Below are 25,992 nucleotides of genomic sequence, written 5' to 3'. Positions count from 1 at the left end.
GGTGCCATAGGCGTCTGTGATCATATGTATAAATCCATGTGTAGGTGTGTGTGTGAAAAAGAGTGTATGTGTCCATACAAGTGCATGTGGGTACGTGCATCTGTGTCCATGAGTATATGAGAGAGAGAGAGAGAGAGTTTCGTCATAAGTTACAAGAGAATCTGGTGGGTCTGTGTTGGAACATTCACAAAACACACTGCATAACATTCTATGTCACACACAAACACATGTACTGCACATAGCATCAACTAAAAAGTTTATTTGCACTCAAACATGACCAAACACAGCAGCTCAGCTTATCATAGTAATATTACATATTTTCTCCCATTCATCTGCACTGTAATCATCTTTCAGTTTCATATGTTCTTGACATTAACTTACATGCCCACACATAATTCTCAACAGTATTTTTAAATTAAGTGAACGTTTGCCAAGCTTTACCAATCATATGTAATCTTTGAAGCCAGATAGTGATACTAACTTCCTGCATAATAACGTTTTTCCACATGTACATTAACAACAGTGAAAAATGTACAATCGATCAGGTCATGTCAGAATAGTTTGAAATGGCCTAAACACAGTCTAGTTTTGAACATTTTAACTTAAGAGATTGATAGCACAGAAAGGGTGTCTGTGGTTGGCTGGATTATAAACACTGTGGTGAAAAAAAACAACCCATAAAACACCAATTATACCAGGAAAAAAAAGCATTACTCAACTCCACCAAAAGGATGTTTTCTGACCTTTAACTTTCATCCCGCTCTCTCTCTACTTGTCTACAATGGTTCTTATCACAGCTGTAAAAACCCCAAGAAATGACCAAATCTTTTAGATACTACCCCTTTCTTTCTCTTACTTTATTGATTCATTGATGTATCAGACATAGAGGAAACTAAAATTAAAGGAAAATGAAGAAGCATGTCTTCGAATAATTACTTCTTTTGTCATCTGATACCAGCCCCCTTTTTGAAAATTTTAAACTGTAAGGGTCATGGGGGGAAAAAGAAAACATTACAAAATTATCTGCCCCAAAAGTCTCCTTGACATTTGAACTGAACCCTAAAATGAATCTGGCTGCCAACCAAATGGATTTATCTATTAGGAACAGTTCCATTTGAAATTATTTCATACATTTGTTTATTCAACACACTTTCAAACAAATATTCTGTATGAGACCGAATGAGAAAAAGTTACAAAATGTTTTGATAGCTTTGAACTGTCCATGACATTTTGGACAATGAAGTCATCTAGAAAATCAAAAGTCCCAACAATTTTTTTTTCAACTGATTCAAAAGATTATAAATAAACTGGAATGCAACCCAACACGTGTGTGTGTGCGTGTGCGTGTGTCTTTGGAGTAACCCATTTCTCATTTACATCTTTGAAATTACCAATTTCTCATGTAAAGACAATGATAAACACTATCTCCTTTGAAATGGTTGTTTCTCTCCCCCACCCCCATTTTACTAGTCATTTAACTGACTCTTTGGATATAACCGATTTCCCATTTAAATGCAATGATAAACACACTCTTCTTTCCAAGCTGATGTGATCCCCCTGTCCCCCCTCTCACTTTTTCTGGTCACATAACTGACACTGATGTATTTCCAAACTCCTCAGCACAACATATACATGTATGCCTTTACTTAATGATTAAATCATAGAAAGTGGTTTTCTTTGAATAGACAGAAAAAATTAGAAGTATAATGTGCACCTACAGCTTGGAAGAAAATTGTTTGTTGTTTTTTTCCAGTCCCGATGACCACATGCGAAGTAAAAAAACTACTGTCCCAAACAAACAGCTGTATCTATCCACAGTCACAGATATTCTCATTAGATTATTATCAAAATTAAAAACTATAATGCATGACTTCACAGTTCCTGATCCCACAAATTTATCACATGAACTCCTGCCCCCACCCCCTTCCCTTCACTTAATGAGTATATTCATTTCATTTATGAAGTTCCAATTTATTAACTTATTTTAATGACTGCAAGTTCATTCATTCATGAAACATACTTCAGGATTCTCTTTTATTGGGCTTGACACAATTTCATTATTACAACAGGATAATAATAATTTAAAAAAAATAAATAAAAAAAAGCACTGCAACTTTCAGGTGCAGGAGAAACAAACACTTAAATCTATGACAGTTACCCCGCTTCACTTCAGTCACATGTATTTTCACACAAACATTCCGGGGGGGAAAAAAAAAGAAAAGAAAAACATAAGCATGTATCATAGAAATGGATAATAAACCCAGCATGGAACACCCACCAGCCAAAGTAACCCAGAATGATATGAACTTGCAGAGATGCACACTGCATCATCAGTTTCTGTTTAAAAATGAAAGAAAAAATAAAGGTACACAAAAGCCAGGGTTGAGGGTGTTAGTCCTTCTGAAGATTATACACTCTTCTGCTGCGGCAAGAAGAAACAAAGTCAATAAAATGACAAGGGGAGTAGTTATGTGGTACAAAATCAAAATGCTGGCACACACAAAAAGATAATTCCAAAGCTGTAAGCAACAAAATGAAGTCCTTCGATTCAAATATGATAATGGGTAGAAGACAGAGAGAGAGAGAGGAGAAAGAGAGCGAGATGCAATCAAAACACCTTTCCTGCACTTCTAACCAGTCTCCATTTTTCCTTAAGAGTGAATTAAATACGCGAGAGAACACTGAATGGTGAAGGTGTTGTCATTAACAAACAAAAAATCTCGTTTTTTACATACTGTAGAACATGCTGTTGTGATAGTGATCTTGGAAGATCGGCCATGGCTTCATTTGCATAATGAAGTCAAGTGTATGATGAAGAACCAATAACCTTCCATCAATGAATCTTTCATGTTTAGGTTGAACAAAGACTAAATATTAATACTGGTCTATCCACAAACAGACAAAGACTTAAACTGAGTATCAATCTTTCTGACTGATATATTACCCAGTAATTTATGTGCTAGACAATGCCTATCAAATACACAAGACGACTTGTGCTGTTCTACGTAAGGAAGTTATACAATCAATCAAAATTAAGGAACAACTGTTTATAATGATGGACATTTTAACATGTAACTTTTAGCACAAAGAAAAATTAATGGATAAAATAAATACCAATTAAATCTACGAAGTAGACATGGCTAGTACCAAACTGCCACACTCTTCTTTTTTGAAAGCGATTCAGATTCCAGGCACTTCCGTGGTTATTGTACCCTTTGAATCTGTGATAAAACAGGCCATACAAAAACAAAATTGTGCATTTATGATGTGTCACATGGCGAGATATGCAATCTTTCACCAGTAGATTCATGCTGAATGCAAACATACTTTTGGCCTCTCATTCACACTTATTTATGTGCAAGCATGCACGCACACGCTAAACACACATGTCAGTCGCAGGCTAGTTTGAATCATCGGCACGCTAGCTGTGAAGTTGAAAAGCAAAATTATTACATTTAAAAGAACAACTAAAAACAACTATCATGTAACGATGCACCTGAGGAGATCTTTATTACTCTGAAGAAAAACCACAAAAGAACAAGAGAATAGATGGTGGGTACAAAAAGACAGAAAATATATAAGAAAAGCAGGGCATCAAATGCATGTCAAAAACATAACTGCATGGTTTGTTGTTCTTTTACTGTCAACCCGCAGAAAGTCACACCGAATTCAGTTGGTTACTAACGTTTGATCCAAACAACCTCATGCACTCAATGTTAAGCGTGGGGTGAGCCTTTGGGAACTTGAAAGATCAGTTATCACATTTCAACTCAAGTATCAAAACACAATGCACAAAACCCCCATTCAATTCAAAAACATTCAACCAAATTCATCATCAACAGTCAGGTGTGGAAGAAAACAACATGAAAGCTGAAAGACAAGCTCCTGAATTAAACCCATTCAAAATGTACAGCCATAGTAATATATTTATCATTAAATGGAAAAGGATTAGGAGTACAGTTAGGCAAACTGCATGAATATAATAATTTCAAGTGCAAGGACCACCGCTTTTTGATCACAAGTTGGAAAAATGAGTCATTAGAATCATCAAAACAATATATTTCATCACAAGGAAAGCATACATTTGGCTGCAACAATTCAAACCATTCGTCAAAAGTGCTTCATCATTCTGTTGTTTGCTCTAAAACAAACACCAGTCGTAACAAGGAAAATCTGTATTTCTTTAAAATCCTATCCAGCTGGTCATTAAACTGTTTAAAACCTAAGAATATCGTTCTGATCTTTTGAGAGGGATGTCCTGCACTTGTAGCTAAATGTAAGAGAATAGTCTTGTAACAAGATAATGGAGAGGAAAAGAGAGATATACTGCAAGGGGAAGGTACAGAATATGCCACAGTGAAAAATAAACAACTCAACTGTTTATTTCTGTCCAATAGTTTTAGACTGCTCTGAATGAATAAAGATGGTGTTTACATAAAATTAAATATTCAGTGTCAACGTTTGCGCCATGGACTGAAGGCTGGGAAGTTGTGGGTATGAACTCCATCCCACAGTTCAGTGCAACACGGGCTCAATAGAATGACTTGAACCACACGGTCAAATTCATTGGCTCAAGAAAGCATATATGAGAGAAATGCTCAAATTTATTGACCTACACTGCAAGTAACTAAGGGAGTGTTGAGTACACTCTGGCAAATTAGTCTAAAAACAAACAAAAAACACCTGAATGGATCACCACAGTAGCAAAATCATCATCCAAGTCCAATATCATCAAAACACCAAAAACAAATCTCAATTTCTATAGTCTTTTCCATGGGGAGAGAAGGGGAAAAAGAGGAAAGGAAATGACTGGACACTGCATTTGTGATTTATACTTTATCCTTATTTGCAGATGACAGAAGGGTGTAAGGGCAAACAACATGGAACTGTTGCCATGAAGACTAACATTGCCAAGCTATTTTTCAAAGCTGCTTCCATTCCCTGATCCTTTAGAGTTCTGAAGCAGAAGATCTAATACCATTATGAACATATTATTACTTGGGACAATTTTAAAATTGAATAGATCTGGTTTCAAAGCTTGGAAACTTCTTCATTGGTAAAGTCTTCTGTACACGCATAGCTATCAATGGCAGGATTTTGCTCATGTGAAATTAACTATGGTCCAATGCCCAACTGAATAAGGACATTGTTAGACAAGTTTGTTTCAAATTCCACTAATAGCTACCACCTATGATCTGTCTGCTTTATGAAGGCCTCTTTATGTATGTAGAGCACTCATCATCATTGAATCACTGATGATGTTCATAACAGCAACCAGTGTATTCAAAAGAGGACAGTTTGTAATCTACACACTGACACAGTTAAGAAGTTGGTGCATATTTTACTGTGTTGTGTACACTTTGTGTCTTATGAAAGTAGCATGTGAGAAATTTGGACTACTCTTCTATAGGAGCCCAGAATGTCGTGGTCTGGCACCGACCATTCACATTTTTGAGTGACTTTATTTCAGTCTCTATACATACATTTATTTGCACAACAAAGTTGACATTTCTTCCAAGTCTAATCTGGGACAACCATTTTGTTGCCACTGCTCTGCAACATATGCGAATAGCATACTGCACACAAGGTATCAATTCATTACTGCAGTCAAACGGCTAACATCTCACATCAAGACCACTACAAGATCTTTGTTGGGATGGGGAATCTTGTGCACTGAAATTTGACGGATGATCTGGGATCCTGTTGGTTCCCAGGTAGGAACATAATCCTCTTAGCCACTACATCATTATGTCTCATCTTTGTGGAAAACCTCCCCATAAAGCATGTTCAATTGCAAAGAAAGGAAACAGTATTCAGTTCTGAGACCTTCTTCCCCTGCATTTGTTTCTATGAGTGGGCTGGTACTTTATGGGAGTGGCATGTTCTAGTGTGATCATGTTTCCATAACCCATTAAACACTGGCATGGATAGCTTTATCTTTATCCATCATTGACCTGTAGGTGTGTATGTACAAGAAGTGTCAAATCACCAGCAAGTCTGTAAAAAACACCAAATTTTAAGCTGACCTGTGAGAATGCCAAAATATCTATTCTTGACAGACTATGTCATGGAAGGATTTGAACCCGACTTCACACACCAGTCAATGACGCCCATTCACTGAGAATTTGTAAATTCAAAATTAACAGGAAATTATACAAATAATGAGGCCAGGAGACGATATTAACAAATAGTAAAGAGTGGTAACTCTCTCCATTACACAAGGTACACAACTTCAAGTCAGTGATGCTTACGCTACCGATTCAGCTAGCACACAGGTAAATAAAAGGTACATTGGAACAAACCCAGACACTTCCTCAAAAAAGGAAGCACCGGGCCTGTCCTTATACCAATCATTTGACATGTGCACACAGCAGCAAAGACAGAAGAAATGTGCAAACACAAATTAGCTTTTATTCAAGACTGGCATAGCCTCTTTAATCCTGAATAAGCCACACAGAACACATGGACAATACAGAACAAATACATGGTTGCCTCGGTAGTTTATCCACTGGAAATTATACAGATAATGAGGCCAGGAGACGATATGATTAACAAATAGTAAAGAGTGGTAACTCTCTCCATTACACAAGGTACACAACTTCAAGTCAGTGATGCTTACGCTACCGATTCAGCTAGCACACAGGTAAATAAAAGGTACATTGGAATAAACCCAGACACTTCCTAAAAAAAGGAAGCGCCGGGCCCGTCCTTATACCAATCATTTGACATGTGCACACTCTTACCACTCTTTACTATTTGTTAATCAAAATTAACACTTTTCTCATGACTTTTCTCCCGTCATAAATCTCACAATGGGACTTTAAGACCATGTGATTTTCTGTCAGTCAACTTCTAAAGGGTTTATTTTTGTCCTTTATGACAAAGCAGAAGACTGAATGCTGAAACAGGTAAACAGAAGATGATTAGTCACTGATGACCACTGACTGCACTGGGTGTTGTGAGGATTCTCAGAAATGCTAAGTACTTGTAAGGAGGCTTTGCTAAGAGGTGGGAAAAAGACATCAAACTGATAAACTGCACACAGCTCATGATCATAAATCAACTACTGGTATATCATGTACAAGACCTCATACTAATCTCATTGCACATACTGAGTTTGCCTGCCTGTATTCACTTACGGTAGATACTACTAGCTGGTGGTTCAAACTGATTATGCGTTAAGATAAAAGTATATTTGCATCGGATTCTTGGATTTTCATCAAGGTTTTTACGATATGGTCTAAGCCAGAAACTAGGAGATGAAACTAGTTTTGTCACAGACTAGATCACATCCTTGCAAAAAACAAACTGTAATTTTTGCAAATCAGAATGACATTGCTTTGTTCCATAGTCCTATGATGATCGTCAGTCAATAACCTGTAATCCTCCAGATTTCCCTTCTTTGCACCTTACTGTCACTCATGCATAAGTCCGTTTGTACATACATAAGCACGTAACATACATAATTGTTTTCTGATTAATAGTCTTTCACATATTTACACAGATAGCAACACCACGCTGACCTGAACATACACACTAGGCACACAAAATAAATGTACAATACATAAATCAGTCCAGACAATCTTTATTGTCATTAATTCTGTTCTCACAAAAAAATGAATCAGTAACTTCCACTTGCCTGTTTTCACTGATAACATTTTCTGCACAGGCATCTGCAGTTTTTTAAAATGCCCAATGACTAGTCACACAAGGTTTCTTCTTGAATCTCTGCACAGTCTTTGATAAATTTATCGCTGGGTAAACCGGTTAATGTGTTGATTACGGACTGATAGACTGATAATGCAGAAGAGAAAAATCAAAAGTACATGAGGGTAAACAATTTCACACTGTATTTAAAATCAAAATGTATGGAAACTGACAATTGAAAAACCTTTCAAAAATGCATGTACAAAAAAAAGGTACCTGTATTGAGTCTGCCATATATATGGGGAAAAAAAAAGGAACACAAGACCCATAAGGAGTAGGATTTTGGTTTAAACCACCCAACATTTCTGCATGAGATATCTTTGATGGAAGCACATTGCCACAGAACTTCTGTGCTTTCATTTATTTATTACCATGAGAGCAAAGAAAAGAAAAAGAAGAAGAAGAAGAAGAGAGAGAGAGAGAGAGAGAGAGAGAGAGAGAGAGAGAGAAAGATGCTGGGATCCTACAATCAGCCCAGCTGTCACCCGACATTCATCATCTCATGGTTGTTGGGGTTTTTTCTCCTATTTCTTCTTTAACTTTAATAGCTTTGCAGTTTTTCTTTCTTCCCAAACTGCAGGGGAAAAAAATAAGCGTGTTATTTATGTGTCAGGTGCGCATGCATGCATGTGCACTATTTGCATGTATGTGTTTTTCTAATTCACATATTAAACAATAGTAAAATAGAATTGCATAACCTGCATATTTCTAACAGTCAAGAGTGTGAGTGAGTGAGTGAGTGAGTGTGTGTGTGTGTGTGTGTGTGTGTGCGCGTGCGTGCGTGTGTGCGCGCGCGCGTGTATGTGTATGTGTGTGTGAGCATGTGTGCATGTGTATAAGCGCACATGTGTGCATGTGTACGCATAAAATATACACACACCATCTATGCCATGAGTATGTGTATAAATGTTCAATAACTCATTTCAATTTGCTGCTGCTCCTACAACTCACAGAACATTTACCAGAAACAAACAAACTGCTTCTGGAAGACAAAAAATACATTCAATGACATCGAACCACCTCTCACTCCTCTGAGCTGAAATCCCACAAACACATGTTGTTAAAGACATTTTCTGTTCAAAATCCCACAGAATCACACATACTGTTTAAGACATTTTCTGTACCAATTCAAACAAACACACAAAGGCAAAATTCCAACTCACCGCAATAGTATTTACATTACTTTGCTGACACAACTGGTTATAATCATGTGGGCATTGATGAACATGGAAGCCAAATGTTATGGCAGGAAATGGTATGAATGGAATACAGAAATAAGTATGCTGTCAATAAATACCACATCCCAGTGACACACATTCAAATAAATGGCAACACAGAAATTATCTACGTGCACTGAAACAATAAAAATGGTGAGACAAACATAATACATTATCTGAGTTATGAAATAAATGGCCATTCCGTTCTCACTATTGACTGATGAAAACTGAGAAAGTAGTACAAACTTTTTTTCTTTCTTTTTTTTTTAATTTACCTCCCCCACCCACTAAACCCACACAACATTTATTCACATCAGTTTTTGTTGTTGATGTTGTTCTGTTGACTTTCTTAACTTCTATGCTTCAAATCTCACATCATCATCTGAAAGAAAGATAAATCAAGTTAAAACTGTCACGAAACAATGAACTGAGATCTACTTTTTAACAATTATTCTGCTCCAGTCTTGATGTTGTGTACATAGCTTTCTTATTTTCTATGTGAGCAGACGGCTGCCACTATGTACTCCCTGTCTATTTATTAATGAACTGTTTCTCTGGAGAAAAAAGAAAAGAAAAAAAAAACCTGACAAGTTTAAGGCAACAGTTCATGTCAGCTTCCAACTTCAAGATAATGATTTTTAAGTTCATTTGTCCAGGTTGCATGCATTCAAGCAAACAAATTTCCAGAATATATGATGACTGTATAACTAAAACTGCATAATTACACTCCTTCCTAATAAATTGCTTCATTTGAGGGACTGTTGCAAAATTTGTCAAATTACTGGCTGAACCCCACACACATCAATTTCAAGGATCCGATATGTAGTTTTCCTTGGTGCATGTCATTCTTTTTCAAACAAATGCACTTGTATGGATTGTCCTGACATATCACTGTAAATATACCCATATCAAGACTAAATACAGAACAATTTAAAAATATTTGAGGTGCATACACACTTTACAGCATTAACTGCTAAACGAATGGATAACAGAGATGTGCATCAATTGGTTTTGCTTAAAAAGTACTAACAAATAACACTAAATGCCCTAAATCTGTTTCCTGTGTAAAGCCTTGACGTTCAGTCCTCAACTATTTTTCTGCCAACAGTTATAATCACAATGATGATAATCATGCTAGTATGATGAAGTTCAAAAACAATTTCACTGAAACTGCATTAATTTTAAGCACAATATTTCAAACACTTACTTTTAAAAGGTGTGTTTTTAAACATACAAGGCATAGAACAGAGAAAGCAGAGTAACAAATATTTGTTTTTTCCCTTTCCTTTGTAAGAGACCTCCTCTGTCACAATGAATCAATTTCAAACAGCGGATTACTGTACCAGTCTGCGTGAAGGTTTTCTGAACCAACTGGCTGCTCTAACGCTGATTCACATTCTTTGCTGTTCATTTCTTGCTAACTGGATAAATTCTAAGTTCACCTGTTGAATCTGATACAGACCTGTTGATGGATTATTCAAAAGAAAATCCCTTCCCCCACCCACCCCCTTTTTTGTATGCAGTTCTTAGATTCCACAGTAAACAGGCTTCAATTTCCTTTTTCTATTCACAAACAAAAAAAGCAACAGAGCATTTCAAATCCAGAAAAATATATACAAAGCAACTTAGGTCAAGGAACCTGATTTGTCACAGCTATGAAAAAACATATTTCTCTTCGGTGTGTGTTTTATTAAGCTTTGCTAGAAGTATTCAATTTATGACAATACAACAGTGATCTTCATCTTGGTAAGTATTTTCAGTTACCTCATTACTCTCATTTGTAAACTGGCTTGCAATGCTTGAAACACAAGAAAACGTTTTATCCAATTCAAAGTTTGTTGCATTGTTTCTCTGAAACACACCAAATTCATTATAAATGAAAATCCCCAGCTGAAAAAAAAAAAAGCCTACAAGCACGTGTGTGTGTGTATATATATATATATATATATATATATATATATATATATATATCAATATATATATATCAATCAAGCAACACTGTGAGAAAATAATGCTATCTTTTCAAGTCGTTAAGGAAAGTAAACAGACATCATACTGACAATCATTTTGGGAAACCGAAACTGGATGATAATGAAGCTCAGATTGTGAGTTTCTTTGAACCCCCAATTGTCCCTTTCCTTTACACACAAAATACACATATCACATGAATTTATAAACAGACAATAAAACATAAGCATACTTTTATATACACACTCACACATAATTTTCCTGACCAGACAACAACAAAATCCAACATTTGAAATCTTACCATCAAGTTGGATAGCAGTAAAGGGGAAACTGTCATTGCTCACTCATGTCTCCTTTACAAACCAAACTAAAAAACCGGTCTGGTTATCCCCATTACCAAAATTTGAACTTTTTTGTTTGAAATCACCTAAACAATGACAAACATGACAATATAAAAATGTACACAGGGTAATTGTTCTTGATGTCACACAGGGGAGAAAAAAAAATGAATTGCAACTGTACAAGACTACGTGGTAAACAGTGTGGAATTCTGCTCAACGTTATGTGTTGAAGACATACATCAACAAACTGACTATTTATCCTGTTTCAATAAAAACAAAATACAGAGCGCTCTTCACTTTTTGAGCTAGGGCAAGTTTGTATTATCACAAGTAAGAAACGCCCCCTTCAAGAATCAAAGAAAGGAAGAAAGAAAAAAGAATGAACATTGCTTTGGGAGGGAAAAAAAAAAAAAAAAAAAAGCATCCAAGGCACAACAAGCCATGAGGGTAAAGGGCATATTCCCTGGAAATTCACTAAAATTAGAGGGAACAAATTGTGCATGTCGGTGTCTTCTTGGGGGCAGAGTGTGGTGGAAGAAGACTTTTCCTTTTTGATGCTTTCCAATGTCTGCTGGACAGTGTTGTCAGTTATCAAAGAAAGGAGATCCATGCTCAATCCCTTCCCAACTATGAACTGACATTTTAATCAAGGCAAACTGAAAGAAAAGAGGACCGGTACTAGACAGGGGTGATGAAGCTGTAAACCTTCAACAAGCACACTGACAATACCCATTATTTCAAAGAATTTAAGAAACTGAGAACTACAGGAGAAAAGTATTCACTCTGTACACTTGCACTGGATGCAGAATTTACCAACACAAAGCTGAGCGACAGCACAGAATCAAGTATGCACATATTTGTTTCAAAGACAACAGTGGTGTATTGGAAAGTAACAATAGCAAGAAGACACACACACATACATGCAAAGCAAAGCACTTTTCCGATGGATAATTTTCCCCTGAGCCAAATGTTCCAGCAAACATGTTACTAACACAGCTGTGGAGAATTTCCACAGGTTACGAAGTCACACAAGTCTTCAACAGAAAAATATTTTCCTAATGCTTACCAAATCACACACAAGTTTTGTTTTGTTTTTAAACAGAAAACTTATTTCCACTGTTCATCAAATCACATAAGTCCTGGCAGAAAATTAATAAAAAGTCCAATGACCTGAAACTTATGCTCAAATGGTTCATGTTAAGTCAGTTTTGGAAGTTTGTGTCAACTGACCTCTTATTCTAAAAAAAAAAAAATTAAAAAATTTTAAAAAAGAAGAAAAAAAAAAGGGCAAAGTTATGTACACTGTGCATATAGTGCTGTTGATAATGCCTGATGTGGTTTTATTGTCTGGAACTTAACAACAAAGAAAAAGTCAAGTTAGCTTCACGGAATTATCTTAACAGACAACTCTGCAAAGTCTGTTTTTGAATGCAAAGATGGAACTTAAGGTACTTCGAAAATACAAAAAATGCAAGCTGACAAACATGATCGCCATCATGTTTTGAAGATACTTAGCTTTCAAAGTGCAATGTATTCATGTCAACAAAACTTTGTCCTGAAATGCGTTGACAGGCATCACAGTATGTATGAGAATTATTAGCACCATCTTTTGTGCCATCACTTCTGATGTTCAATAACTTCAATACAAAATGGTCAAGAAAAGACGCTTCTTTTTCTTTGGGGGGAAAAAAAAAGAGTTTTTTTTGCATGTTCATATTATTGCCATGCTCTCCTTCCACGAATACCAACAGAACAAGATACTGTAGATAAAGCAAATATTGTACTCTGTTGACCAAACTATGTTTAACCACCACAGCCCTTCCACCAAACTGTAAAGCAAGTATTTATATGCCACTAAAGACCAGTCTTATCAGAATGCTCTGCAACTGCAACTAAATTCATACGCATACAGTATCAAAGTATGGATATAAATTCCTTCATAAAAAAACAACAACACCCAAAACAAGCATGAGCACTGATGCAACAATTAACTCTGGAAGGGCGACAACTAAAACTGAAAGAAGCGCAAATAAGTAGGTACGAAGATGGCATCAATTTGCTTCTCAAATGGATCAGTCCAAACATAAAAGTAAAAGCAAAAACAGAAAAAAAAAGACTGCAGAGAAAAAAACAACCCACACCAACAACAAAAACCACCGCCACCCAGTTCTGGAGCAGAGGGAAGAAAAGAGGGGGGGCAGGAGGGGCAATTTCTACATCATACATATCAACAAGGCACAAAGCAAACCTGAAGCAGGCAACATAGGGGATTCTAAGTAAGTATATAAATATATCACTTCACTTTGCAATGTATGCCAAACACTGGAGGTCATCATCACACAAGCAAGTCATCAAACAAGTGAAGTATCACTTTTTCTTTTAACAGGTGCATGATGGGTGCCGGAGAAGAAACCCCGGTAACGAACAGGAATGGAAAGCAGACAGACCGACCGAAAGATGAAGAGAGGGAGAAGGGGAAGGTAGGAAAGCAGGAAAGACAAACAATGGTACAAAAGTCAGCATCAAAACATTACAGTGGTGAACATGACGCTTCGATTTCTATCACTTGACTTTTGTTTAAGTTTTCTGTGGAAGAGAAAAACCAAACCCATGACACACACACATTAAAACATTAACCCAAACATGTTGTCATAGAGAAAAGGATATTGTCGTCTTGGCACATCAGTTCATACAGTGATTTAAAAAAATAATAATAATAAATAAAAAAAAGAGAGAGAAAAAAACGAGGGAGGTGGGTGGGTGATCACCATTACAGATATCTCATCACATCAACTGGGAACTTATGGTATGACTTGCATCTGCACAAACAAAATTAATATTCAACATCACCTCATCAAAACAGTACACAATATCTGGATACACTTGCATTTTTTATCATCAGATAATGACCGCTGCCACAGCAAAAAAGCAGCACACTTCACAAAACAACTTCCACACATAAGTGTTAGAATCCAGAGAGAGAGAGAGAGAGAGAGAGAGAGAGAGAGAGAGAGAGAGAGAGAGTGTGAGTGTGTGTGTGTGCCTGAAATCAAAGATTAGACTTTTCCTCTGTCAGTCAGCGCACAATCAAGGGGCACTGTTTGACTAATTTCAGGAAGAATTTCAAGAGCAGCTATGACAAAAGTTACTTTATTTTCTTTTATAATTCATCTTAATAGATATTTAGTGTTAGCATTTCACATATCATTCTTTCATCGCAACTTCGTTTGGCAGGTGGACAGTCAAACCAGTGTACCACACCCCAACATTCATGATTTGAGCAGTCCTGTACACAGCTGAAAGTACTGAATGATGCATACCTGGTACTTGCTGTAGTCATTTCAGTTCTTTGTTATGAAATGGCATTGCCCAGTGGCAAAATTATGCCTTATTATGCTGTACTGTCATTCTTATTGGGGTGACTATCAAATTCATGTTGATCTATTTGATGATGCAAAGGTTTTTGTCTCCAGATCCTTAGAGAACATTAGGGTTTACCACAGGTGCATACCCAAACATGCATATGGACACACAAAGAAAAACAAGAATGATTACATACTCATTGTTTAAGAACATGAACCCCCCCAATAATCCCCTTACCACCCAAGGATTTAATCTTTCTTTCCTGCTGTCTTGCTTCACCACTAAGGTTCCTCCTTAAAGCTTAAAAAGCTTCTCTGTGTTCAACTTCTTCCTGACTGAAATGCTTTATACTTTTATGCATGTATGCATTTGAACACAAGACCTTAACACTGCACACAACAAAAACATGCTCTTCTAAGCACAAACACATATTCTCTCTTGCTGCTTGTGGTTGAAATGGAACTCAGCCAAGGAGAAACAAATCATGGTAGGATGAATATTACAGTAATCCTTTGTTGATGACATACATAATCTGTAAATCCTACACCCAACCCTACCTCTGTTTATAGGGTGTACAAACATGAAATATTTCCAAAAGCATTTCTTGTTTGTTTGTTTTTTTGCTTCAGTAACCTGTAAACAAAAATTTTCAATTTGGAAAAGAACCAAAAAAATTCATGTGAGTTCTGTACAAAATTTACCTGGATACTAGCCTGGGACTATATCCTACTCACCACCCATCTGTCCAACCCAGGAGTACACGCTGAGCCCAGCTTGAGAACAAATTTATCTTCATGCTGACAGGCAGTAACACTTTTATCGATTTCACAAATACAGCATGTCAGTGCAACCTGATCTCAACCTAATGCAGATGTAGGCATCAAACTGAACAGTGTGTTGCGCCTGAAGTTGAATGCTCTGCAATGTGGAACAGTTAGGTCCTTGTATACATGTACCAGATATGCAATTATTATTATTTTTTTAATGTAAGTGCGTGTATGAGTGTGTGCATGCGTGTGCGTGTGTGTGCATGTGCGTGTGTGTGCACACGTGTGCGTGTGTGTGTTGCATGCGGACTTGGGTTGCAAATTCAGCTCCACAAATTACGACACGGAAGATGATATTAACGTACACTCCTGCTCTCTGGAGAAATTTGATGAATACCACTAGTTAAAACATTTCCATGTAACAATGTATATAAGTTAAAGGTCACTCGGATAGATCTTGTACATGTTTACATGTATCACATGAACTGGAAAAACATCTATGTGACATGACCATCTTTCCATTCTTCCGGGTCTAAGATCTAAAACTTAATGAACAAATGTATCTCTACATTGGTAATATCTATTTATTTACTTAAAAAAAAAAAAAAAAAGGAAGGTACTCGGGTGACACTAGTAATAATTTCCCTTATTCACAGAAAAGCCCTCTCTTCTTCCAACTTGTGATGGTCATCCACATTACACAACATAAAAAACAACAAATTGACAACAAAAAAAGTCACAGCAATTCGTCTCCAACACACTGTAGTAATGACTCTGCCTAATCTGGGGATGTTCAAGATCAACCTTTTGAGAGTAGGTTACACTGTGTTCCGTCACACAGTAGTGCACACTGTGATAGAGACAACGTGATAAACCACCATTCTCCGTCTTTCCTAGAGGAGCTATTGTCCTGACGCTGAGGATTTTTGTTTGTTTTTTCGCACCTGTCAAGAGATGAGGGCACACGACTGTTCAGGTGATGAAATGTGCTGTACGGTGTTTTTATGTCAGCATGAGCAACACGAAACATGATCACTCTGCAGAGCATGCACACTGAGACGGCGCACCATGCTTTCACAACTGGACCGTCTTGAGTGTGAAGGTGTGTACTGGCGGCAGATTGGCGCTGAGCGTGGCTCGTGGATTTTGCATCTTCTGGACGAGGGAAACATTGTACTGAGATACGCTCTTTGCCTCTGTGCTTGTCCCAGTACAGCACCACAAGTTATGCATCTGAAAAAGAATTAGTCATATTAGAATTCATACCAGTTTCACTTTCAGTTTCAAGGAGTTGTCAGAGTGTGCTAGTATATCCATATATAAATATGCTACATGCCTAAACCAAATCTGCTGAGAAAACAAACAAAAAAAACAACAACCCAAAAACATCAGGTTAAACATGTCAAATCAAACTCCAACAAGCCAGTCTAGAACAAATAGACACTGCAAACATTGCAAACAGGCTTTCATTTTCCAACTGTGCAAAACACACACATATAAAAATTCATTCTTTTCGGCAGTCTTTTCCAGTCATTCTCACCACTTGTCAACTCCCATTTCAGACATTTTTTTTTTAGCTGGCATAAACCAAGACATGAAAGTGAAAAGGTGCTTTTGAGCCACATAGCTTGATGCTGAATTAAAAAGTCACATGACACAAGTCACATAAAAGAGGGAAACAACGACAATTAAACAAAATTTCCAAACGAAACAGCTTCCAACAAACAAAATCAAGACTGGACAATTTGAGAGGCGCCTTTTTAAACATTTCACCAATGACAGCAGAACACTCCTGCAACACTGCCAACTGGTCCATGAAAGGCTAAAAAAGCCAGACCCAAGCTCTGCTGAGAGACAACCTTTTCGGGGACACAGATGCCTACTGACTTTGTGCAGGCAACCAGCACCTCCCTGTGGTGAACAGGAAAGTAAAAGCAGCAGCTCAACTTCTTTCCAGGTCCTCTAAATGTACACCACAGCATTTGCTACTGAAGAAAGTGACGGCAATTTTGTCCTTTGATCAGACAGGCTTGCAATCCCTAGTTGCCACATACAAGCTGCTCTCCAAAACAAGGAACAACCCATCATGTATTATAAAAAAATATGCAGGAGACAACAGGGCAAACTATAACATCAATCTTTAACAATCATCAGCTGAAATTAATCTTAAAAGTTAAAACAACAAAATAACAAAACAATTTTAAGACAATAAAATGAATCATCAACAGTAGTATTCCAGTTTTGACAATAATAATGAATGATATTCATCACCTCACTGACAGTGACAAGTCTGATCTGCTGTGTCAGATCCGTTTTACTTCTATAATTAAATTTATCCATTTCAAACAAAACCTTTTTCATTCTAATTTTTAAAAAATCTAATTCAGATTTTTAAGAAATCCCTTTTAAAAGCTGATCCAGCTGCGTGATTTGCTTATAATTTGTGTTTATTGTCCCATTTCGTTTGGAATGGTAGGGACACTACATTTGAATCAGATGGCCTAAAATGTGTGTGTGTGTGTGTGCGCGTGCGCGCGCCAACCAAGCATGTTCACAAGCATGGTTTATGTTCTACAAATCTTGTATAAGTATGTGCTCACATGCATTTATTATGACACAATACTATATTATTAGTATTCACACTTACCAATCAACAACTCTTTCCCAATTGCTGTTGTTCCACTTCCACACTGCAACAAATAGCTTATTTTTAATTCAACTTCACACACTAGAATTTAAAAAAATGTACAGTTCATACACGTGAGTGATTATCAATTTCATGAATTGGTGGTGGTGGGGGGGGGGGGGGGGGGAGAGTATATGGTAAATAATAATAGGAGTAGATGTTCTTCATCTTCATACTCACAATGTGACACAGATACAAACTCAAACTGTGCATGAAACCTTCATGCAGACCTATTTGGTATGCTTTTAACTGGATTCTTTTCTGATCATGTTCTTTTGCTAATCTGAACATGTGTATAATTATACACATTTCCACTCTACTCTTATCAGATCATCATGACGTCATATAAATCATGAATTAGGATTGGTAACAGTAACAGCATCAAGCACATTATCAAAACTCAATCACTTCAGCTCTCTAAAGAACTCAAAGCAGCAAAGACTACATTAATGCCTACTGTTTTATGCCATTCAGTGATTCAATCATCTATCCTTGGCTGGTTATAGCAACTGCTGCTGAACCAAGCTGGTTGGAGGCTTATTGTGGGCCTTCAATCACTTGCAATCTGTCTCTTCATCATTATATGCATGTCTCTATCTCTGTGAGTCGGTCTCTTCATACTTTAAACTGTACTATTTATGTTCAGCTCAATTCCTTACAATCAGCTTAAGTCCTGAATTAAGCAACCGACTGATTCTAAATCTGCCAATTTGCTGAGGAAACTACTGATTATCAGTGTCCTCAATCTGAGCTTTATCAGATATAACAAAGATTGAAGTCTTTTTGATAACAACAAAAAAAAGTTGGTAGGACCAAGCAAAACAGCAAACACAAAATAAAATGAAAACAGAGCAAAATCAAAATTATAAATATTTTCAGAATGAAGATTTTACAGTGAACTTTTCTAAGACTCTTGAGTTTCTTTTTCTTTTTTCCCCCCATGCTGGATCACTGGAATTATCTTCATGTCTAGTGCTTCTCCTGAATCCACCCCTTTCACAACCACTCAAAGCTCAATTGGTCTCAGTGTCAGGCCGGGTAGTCAACATTAAGTTGTCATATATAGATCTACTGCTCAAGGCCACCACGAGGCCATAAATTTATCAGATAAGACCCTGCTTTGCTGCTAAGTCACTTTGGTTGTATTCAGTAGCATCTGTTCCTATTAAGTAGGCACAGGACACCACCTCCTGATGACAATAATCACTCGGTTGCAGAGCCATGCAACTTGGAAGCAAGTGAACACCTCCCCTTCAGTTCTAGAACAAGATACTGCCACAAGGTCCTTCCAATGACAACCCTCATGAATCTGATGACAACAAAGACTTTGACACAAACTCACCCTGAGCATGAATGTGAATAAGAAATTGTAACTTGAAGCATTATGACAGTAGAGCACAAAATGCCACATTATTTTGGTCTTTTCCCTTTCTGTGTCTCTTTTTTTCTTCTTTAAAATGATGGAGGAGGATGCAGATGAAAATGACACTGTTAGTGTTATTGATAATCAGTATGGAGGTCCCTTTTGGTTTGGGACTTGAGCTACAAGGCTAGATTAGTAGATCATATACTACTCCATGCTTCTTACGAGCCTGGCCCATGAAATATATAGATGTACTTGCAGAAATTTTAGAAAACTTGACTGACATTTTCAAAAATCCAGGCTCTCATTCTCAATAGTATTTTTATGCAACCACACATTGGTAGAATGAACGATACAAGACTGGGGCACAGTGGGTGGTCCCTGTCTTCCCATTTGAATCCACAGCACACTGAGCTCAGGGCAGGGACCCCCTACTGTCTTGATCTAAGTTAACTCAGGAGCCTATCCCAGTACCAGTTTTCAGTTTCAGTTGGTAATCACACGTTAACTTCGCTTTGTTGTGATGCATACGCAAATTTCAAAAACAAGAATTACCTCATACACTTCCCTTGATTTAAAAAAAAAAGGTTATACTGATAACTGAAAATACAAGCAATTCTTCCTTTTTACCACCCAAATAGGCATCCAAAATCGGATTCGGGGCATGAAAATGCGAGTATGAAAAAGTATTTCTCAAGCTGTTCTGGAAAACAAAAAAGCCCACAAAAAACAAGAAACGCTACGATAACCCACACTGTTCCAATTTCAAAGAAAAAAAAGTTAAATACATCATTTGTCCAAAACAAATGAATAAAAACTAACAAACATCACACACAAGCTGCAGTATATGTCAGGATTTTCAATCTCCCAATAGAACTTAAGAAGTAAACAAAACCTGCATACAGTGTAGAACTTATAATACAATCTTCAGGTTATAAACAAAAGAAAATCCACACTTACTTCCTGCGAGGTAGTTCTCCGTCATGATGAAATCCTTGGAAGGTTCTCTTTTGACAGTCTCTTCAGGTGGACGGATATACACAGCATACTTCAGAGGTTCATTCTTATATTGCCCCCCATATGTGACTATAATTCTATCTTGTAACTGTTGAGTTGGTTCTGAGGTCAGAGCTGCTGGACAAACATCAGATGAAGAAACCGAACATACAGTGGCAGGACCTGTTGATTCTAGCTGGGTGGGGATCTGTTCATTGACGACTGCAGGATTGGAAGAGGTCTGTAGCACCAAGGCAGGATTGTTGTCTGGGGTGTGTGGTGAAACTAGTCCATTCAGCCCTGCTATGTGAGGACCTTTAGGTGGTTTGCTACAGTGATCACCAAAAGTTGAACTAGAACTTGCTGCAGTAGCAGCATGAGGTGGCTGCTGGGGGAAACTGGAAAGACTGCTGCCACACAAACTGTCTACATTGTCAGATTGTGAGACCTCTTCACCATTAACTGGCACGGATGGCTTGTTTGAAGCAGAGTTAGTCATGATAGAGGCATATTCCTCTTCATGGAAAAAACCGAAATGAAGTCCTGTGATAGGGGTGCTCTTTTCATTTTTGTTGCAGAAAAATACAACCCCTTTTTTCCGTCCATTATTCACTTGTTTAGCACCTGAAGAACTTGTCTTGGTCTCACTTCTAACTGTTTGAGATCTATGAACAGAGTCTACTGGAATGGATTTGTTCACTGCCTTTTCACTCTCCATCTTTGCATTTTCAATGGTCTCTGCAGCATGGACAGCTGTCTTTTTTGTTTCCACAGAGGTTCCTGAATGAGTTGTGGTGTCAATATTAGTCGGTGTTATGGTGGTGAACTCCTCTCCTATGCCTTCTGAACCAACCTCACTACCACGAGCCGAGTCAGCATCTGAACTTGTGAAACTGCCTGTTGATTCACTTGAAACCAAGTTTTTACAATTAGAACTAACTATTTTGTTAGGAATGGTCACAGATGGACTCATCAAGTCCTTATCACATGGAAGCATCTCCTGACTCCCAGATCTTTGCAAAATATTCTTTGACAGCTCCTTAGGTGCTGATCCAAAGGAATGGCGCCTCTCTTGTGGCGACCCCTTCCACTTCAAAGACGAAGAATTAGCTGAAAATTCCACGCTTGAATCTTCCACACTAGAGCTTACACTCTCAGCTTTGGATGAGTCAATACTTTCATGTGCTGCATTGCCAGAGGCCATGGAAGCATAAGATACAGGAAAGCTAGTTCTGCTTCTACCACCCAGACTTATGTCAGCAGGGAATGACTTTGAAGACTCCTTGTCACTGTCTTTGTCACTGACCAGCGCACCAATTTCAAAGACATTTTCAAGTGACAGTCGGTGATCTCTGGGGCTTGAATTCAACACCGGGAAATCACTGGGGCTGAGATCTTTCTCTCTTTTGTCAGACTCAGCTGTTTTGAAATAAGCCTGTGCATAAGACACCGGTTTGATGGGTGGGTGCTGAGAAGCATTTTGCTGCTGGTTTCTGCGAGATGCATCAACAGGATATGGAGAAGGTGACACCTGGAGGTCTTTGGAACGTGTCTGATGGGGGAAAGGAGGGGAATAGCAGTTCTGCACAACTGATGCCTGGGTCTGTGACCTCTTTTTCTTGGAAACAGTGCACCACTGCCCTTGGGTGCTTCCAAAAAGCTCATCATTTTCTGGCATGGCTGGTGGTGATGGCAAGGCTCCCTCTCTCTTTTTTGGCTCCTCCTGCGAGTCCTTCTTCATGGACTTGGATTTCCCTTTCTTTGAATTCTTCACTTTTGTTTCCTCTGCATCGGCATCTTTGCTACTGTCTTTCAGTTTTTCTTTTGTTTTGTCATCATTATTTTTAGTCTGTTTTGTGTTGGATGATATCTTGCTGTTGGTCACTACATGGTTTTTCTGGTTTTTGCCAGATTCACGTTTCAGCTCACGTTTGGGGATTTTCTTGTTATTATTTTCAGACTCCTTGACAATAATGCTGGAGGATGAAAAATCCACCCCATCCTCACTGGCATCTAACTTTTCAGTTGTAGATGAATTCCCCATCTTTTTGTCTTTATCATCAAGAGTTCCAGTCAGTTCCTTTGACTCTGCCTGTTTTGCAGCGGAGTATTCACTCTGTGATGAAGCCCAAGGTGTGTCAGAAGTGTCACAGCTTCCCGCAACACCTGGTATTTCAGTCTTAACTTTGTTGCGTTCTTTCTTTTTGGGTAATTTTACATGGACGGTAGAGGGAGGACCCGAAGGAAGGCTGCTTCCATTACTGCCATCTATCTCCTTTAAATTTTTAGCACTGATATCATTGTTTATGTACTTGACTAAATTGTCAATGTCTGACACATTCCCAACGTAACTCTCATCTTGATCAGGATGAACTTCTATGCCTTGCTGACGAGCATTCCTCTTTCGTCTTGGTCTTCTGCTACTGTTATGGGAGCTTGCAAGGTCCTCTCCTTGTGTGTGTCCCATCTCATGATTGTGAGTGCCAGAGGAGCCTGGCCTTCCGCTGACTGATACCACAGAGCTCTTATCATCCAGTGGGTGTGCTTCTCGCATCTGTTGCGAACCTTCTGTCTCTGCAGGATTTCCGTTGATGTCTTTGGTTAGAATTTTTCCACTGTTTCCACCCTCCCGTGTTCCATCATCTGCACACAAAAGCACAACCTGGTATGTATCACTGTTGCGTTAATACCATAGTTTGCCATGTCACTTAACTTTGGGTAACCAGTTGCCTTACTGTCAATCCTGAATGTCAAAGCATTTAACACAAAAACCAAGATGCAAAGGAGGGAGGAAACGAGACTGGAGAAAGAAAGAGAGAGAAAGAGAGGGGCAGTGTGTGGGCCAAAACTCAGTATGCTGATTATGGTTATATGCTACTCAGCTGCTTGCAACATGTGAATGGTAATTCTCTTTTTCTGTGGAATTATATAAATGCTACCTATTTTTTATGCTGTTACTTCACTACTGTGTTAGTTTTGAGCATCGATTCATTCCTTTATTACTCTGTGTGAGGGCACAACTACAAGGTATGCAATAAGCTGGATCAGGAGAACTGTTGTGTTAATTTTCATGTAACAAGTTGATCACATGATAAAATTCACACACAAACACACAGAAGCTGTCAGTTCTCATTAAGGTCCACAGAAGCAAACGGAAAATCAGGTTTTTTTTTCAATTATTTAGCAGCAAGATTTGGAATAGCATTCTTTCTTCTTCATTCACACATGCAGAAATGATCTTGTTCACAATGTATTGCCCCTCCATCGGCATGAACACATACATATCTTGTTTACAAATGCATGTTGCATGGTTCAAAACTTCCTTAAACTTCTGTCAATGCATGTAAACAATACTTTGCTGTCTCCAGGTATTCAGGTCTTAAAAAAAAAATATATATATATATATATATATGTATCTGTAACGAATCAACTTTCCCATATTTCATTGTGGAGTTAGTACTGTGCAATACTATAAATAATACATTTTATTACAATGAAACCATCCATGCATCATCAGTAAACGCCTTCAGAAACGAAATTGACAAAACTTTAAAGGATCATGTATTTTCCACCGATTTAAATCTTTACTGAGTCAGATATAAATGTAGTATACACTATGCCTGATTAAACCTAGGAACAGTTCACTATAAAGTGATTCAAAAGCACATTAATGGGCATTAGTAAGACTACAGAAAACACACAGAGAAAGACTGAACAAAAGGCTTGCACAACATGGATCCTGTTGATCTGTGGGGGTCACTCATTCTTTATCCATGTAGTATCGGGTTCTGCTTTCCTTTCTTTAAAATCTGCTTTGTCAGTCAATCCTTACGATTTACACAGCAACAATGTGAACTAGTTGATTTCTATGTTTATTCGCTTTTGCCAAAAGCGAGTGAAAAAATGCGAAATATGACCAATTAAATGCGGTGCAGTTCGGAAACTATATGAATAACAATAATATAAATCCCTAGTGACTTACATACTAGGTTTACAAACTACGTCACTCGATTATAACGGGCACGAACAGCTACAGGGCGTAAGTTTCACGAATTGTAAACTGCCTTGAGTCTCAATGTTATCTACATATTGACATATATAAAACAGATCGACCCCCTTCGAATGTATGATCAGAGTGACATATCAAGACACGAAACTTGACTTCAGAGATATATACAACACGAACCTGAATGCGATTCGAGGGTGGTCTTTAGAATAAAAACAGGGAAACATACCAGCCGTCACCGGTTCTGCCTGTTCCGCAACGTGTTCGATCAAACAGTCTCCTCTCTGTAATGGCTGACAGTCACTGCGTTCTTTGGGATACCGTACTAAGTTTTCGGTTGTTTTGGATGCTGTTTCAAAAAAGACTGTGGCAGCAGTGATCAGGCTAGATGGCAAGACACGGGGTGGTGAACGGCGTTGTGATTTCACTCTCGGGCCTGCATCATCCGACGACCAGACTGCGTACAGTTCTTGTTGTGTTCTTTTTTCTCATTGGTCGATTGCTTGACATCACCAAACTAAAGCGCTTTCCAATTGGTCAAAGGGAGTAACATGGCGTTGATGTAGCTCCCGTCCTTAACCGACGGTCTAACGTTCACTCATGTCTTAATTTTTTTTTTTTTTTTTTTTTTTAAACAACAAAAAAACCACCTTGGCAATCTGCCTATGGCAAGACCAAAATGAACATAAATAATAAACTCAGAAGTATGCTGACACAAAACTAGGACATTTGCACTAAAGTTCGCGTGTGTAAGAGGGGCGTGTCTTCGTCCCGTGTATTGTGACCTGTGATGAACCCAGAAGGTTCGACACAGTTCTAAGGCCTATACACGCTACTACACGTGTTGCAATGCTGCGATTATTGCGAAAACACTCTATAGTCTCTGCTGTGTCCCCGCTCTATCTGTGTAATGTATACGCAAGCAAATGACGATGGTTGTGGCTGAGGCTGTTGCAACGTTTAACTCGGCGTTCAACCCATTAACTGTAACCGTGTGGCTGGCAGTTTCACTTCGATTTCGTTCGGAACTATACTACAGACGTGTAAATAGTCTCTGGCACTCCGGTACTAACACGTTGATGAACATAAGTCACATCTCTCCCCCACCCCAAAGTTTCCCCAAATCCCCAACCGGTCCCTCCAATGACTCCTTTCAGCCAACCAGTATTGCTGTCAATAAGTGTAATAAACATGCTCAATACAACTGACAAAAACTACATTTAAGACCACATCCAACCAACCCAAGCTACCAGGTCAACCACTGTGTGGATCTGTTAATGCCTGATCCACTTTCATGTAAGATCATATACATACAAATGTTAAAGATCCCCATCACTGGTTATGTAAACATGATAATCAACCAGAATTCACACTAACCGCAACTGAGCCATCACTGAGCAAACTGTCAGAACACACACACACACACACACACAAACCAACCACACGCTGAAACGAGAGAGTTTTAAAACTGAATCAACTTTTTAACTAAAACAAAAATCTTAGCATATGAACACACTTTAGACTTGTAAAAACATACACCCCTTCCATAAACACATGACACCTCAGTGATTCAACTCA

The 25,992-nt window shown here is 38.0% G+C and overlaps 1 protein-coding gene across 1 annotated transcript in view; it reads right to left on the bottom strand.

The window, feature by feature from the left end:
• Window positions 1–239: 239 nt before the first annotated feature.
• Window positions 240–25,992, bottom strand: part of LOC143287851 (uncharacterized) — a 56,930-nt gene continuing 31,177 nt past the window's right edge. Inside the window, exons 3-5 of the mRNA XM_076596089.1 lie at window positions 20,373–23,051; window positions 18,011–18,053; window positions 240–16,596 (exon numbers count right to left, since the gene is read on the bottom strand). Of these exons, the coding sequence (XP_076452204.1) occupies window position 16,596; window positions 18,011–18,053; window positions 20,373–23,051 (2,723 nt within the window). The 3' untranslated portion in view covers window positions 240–16,595. The remainder of the gene's footprint in view (window positions 16,597–18,010; window positions 18,054–20,372; window positions 23,052–25,992) is intronic.

Source organism: Babylonia areolata, chromosome 12 (assembly GCF_041734735.1).
Source record: "Babylonia areolata isolate BAREFJ2019XMU chromosome 12, ASM4173473v1, whole genome shotgun sequence".
Classification (NCBI taxonomy): Eukaryota; Metazoa; Mollusca; class Gastropoda; order Neogastropoda; family Buccinidae; genus Babylonia; species Babylonia areolata.
This window is presented reverse-complemented; position numbering and strand designations above follow the sequence as displayed.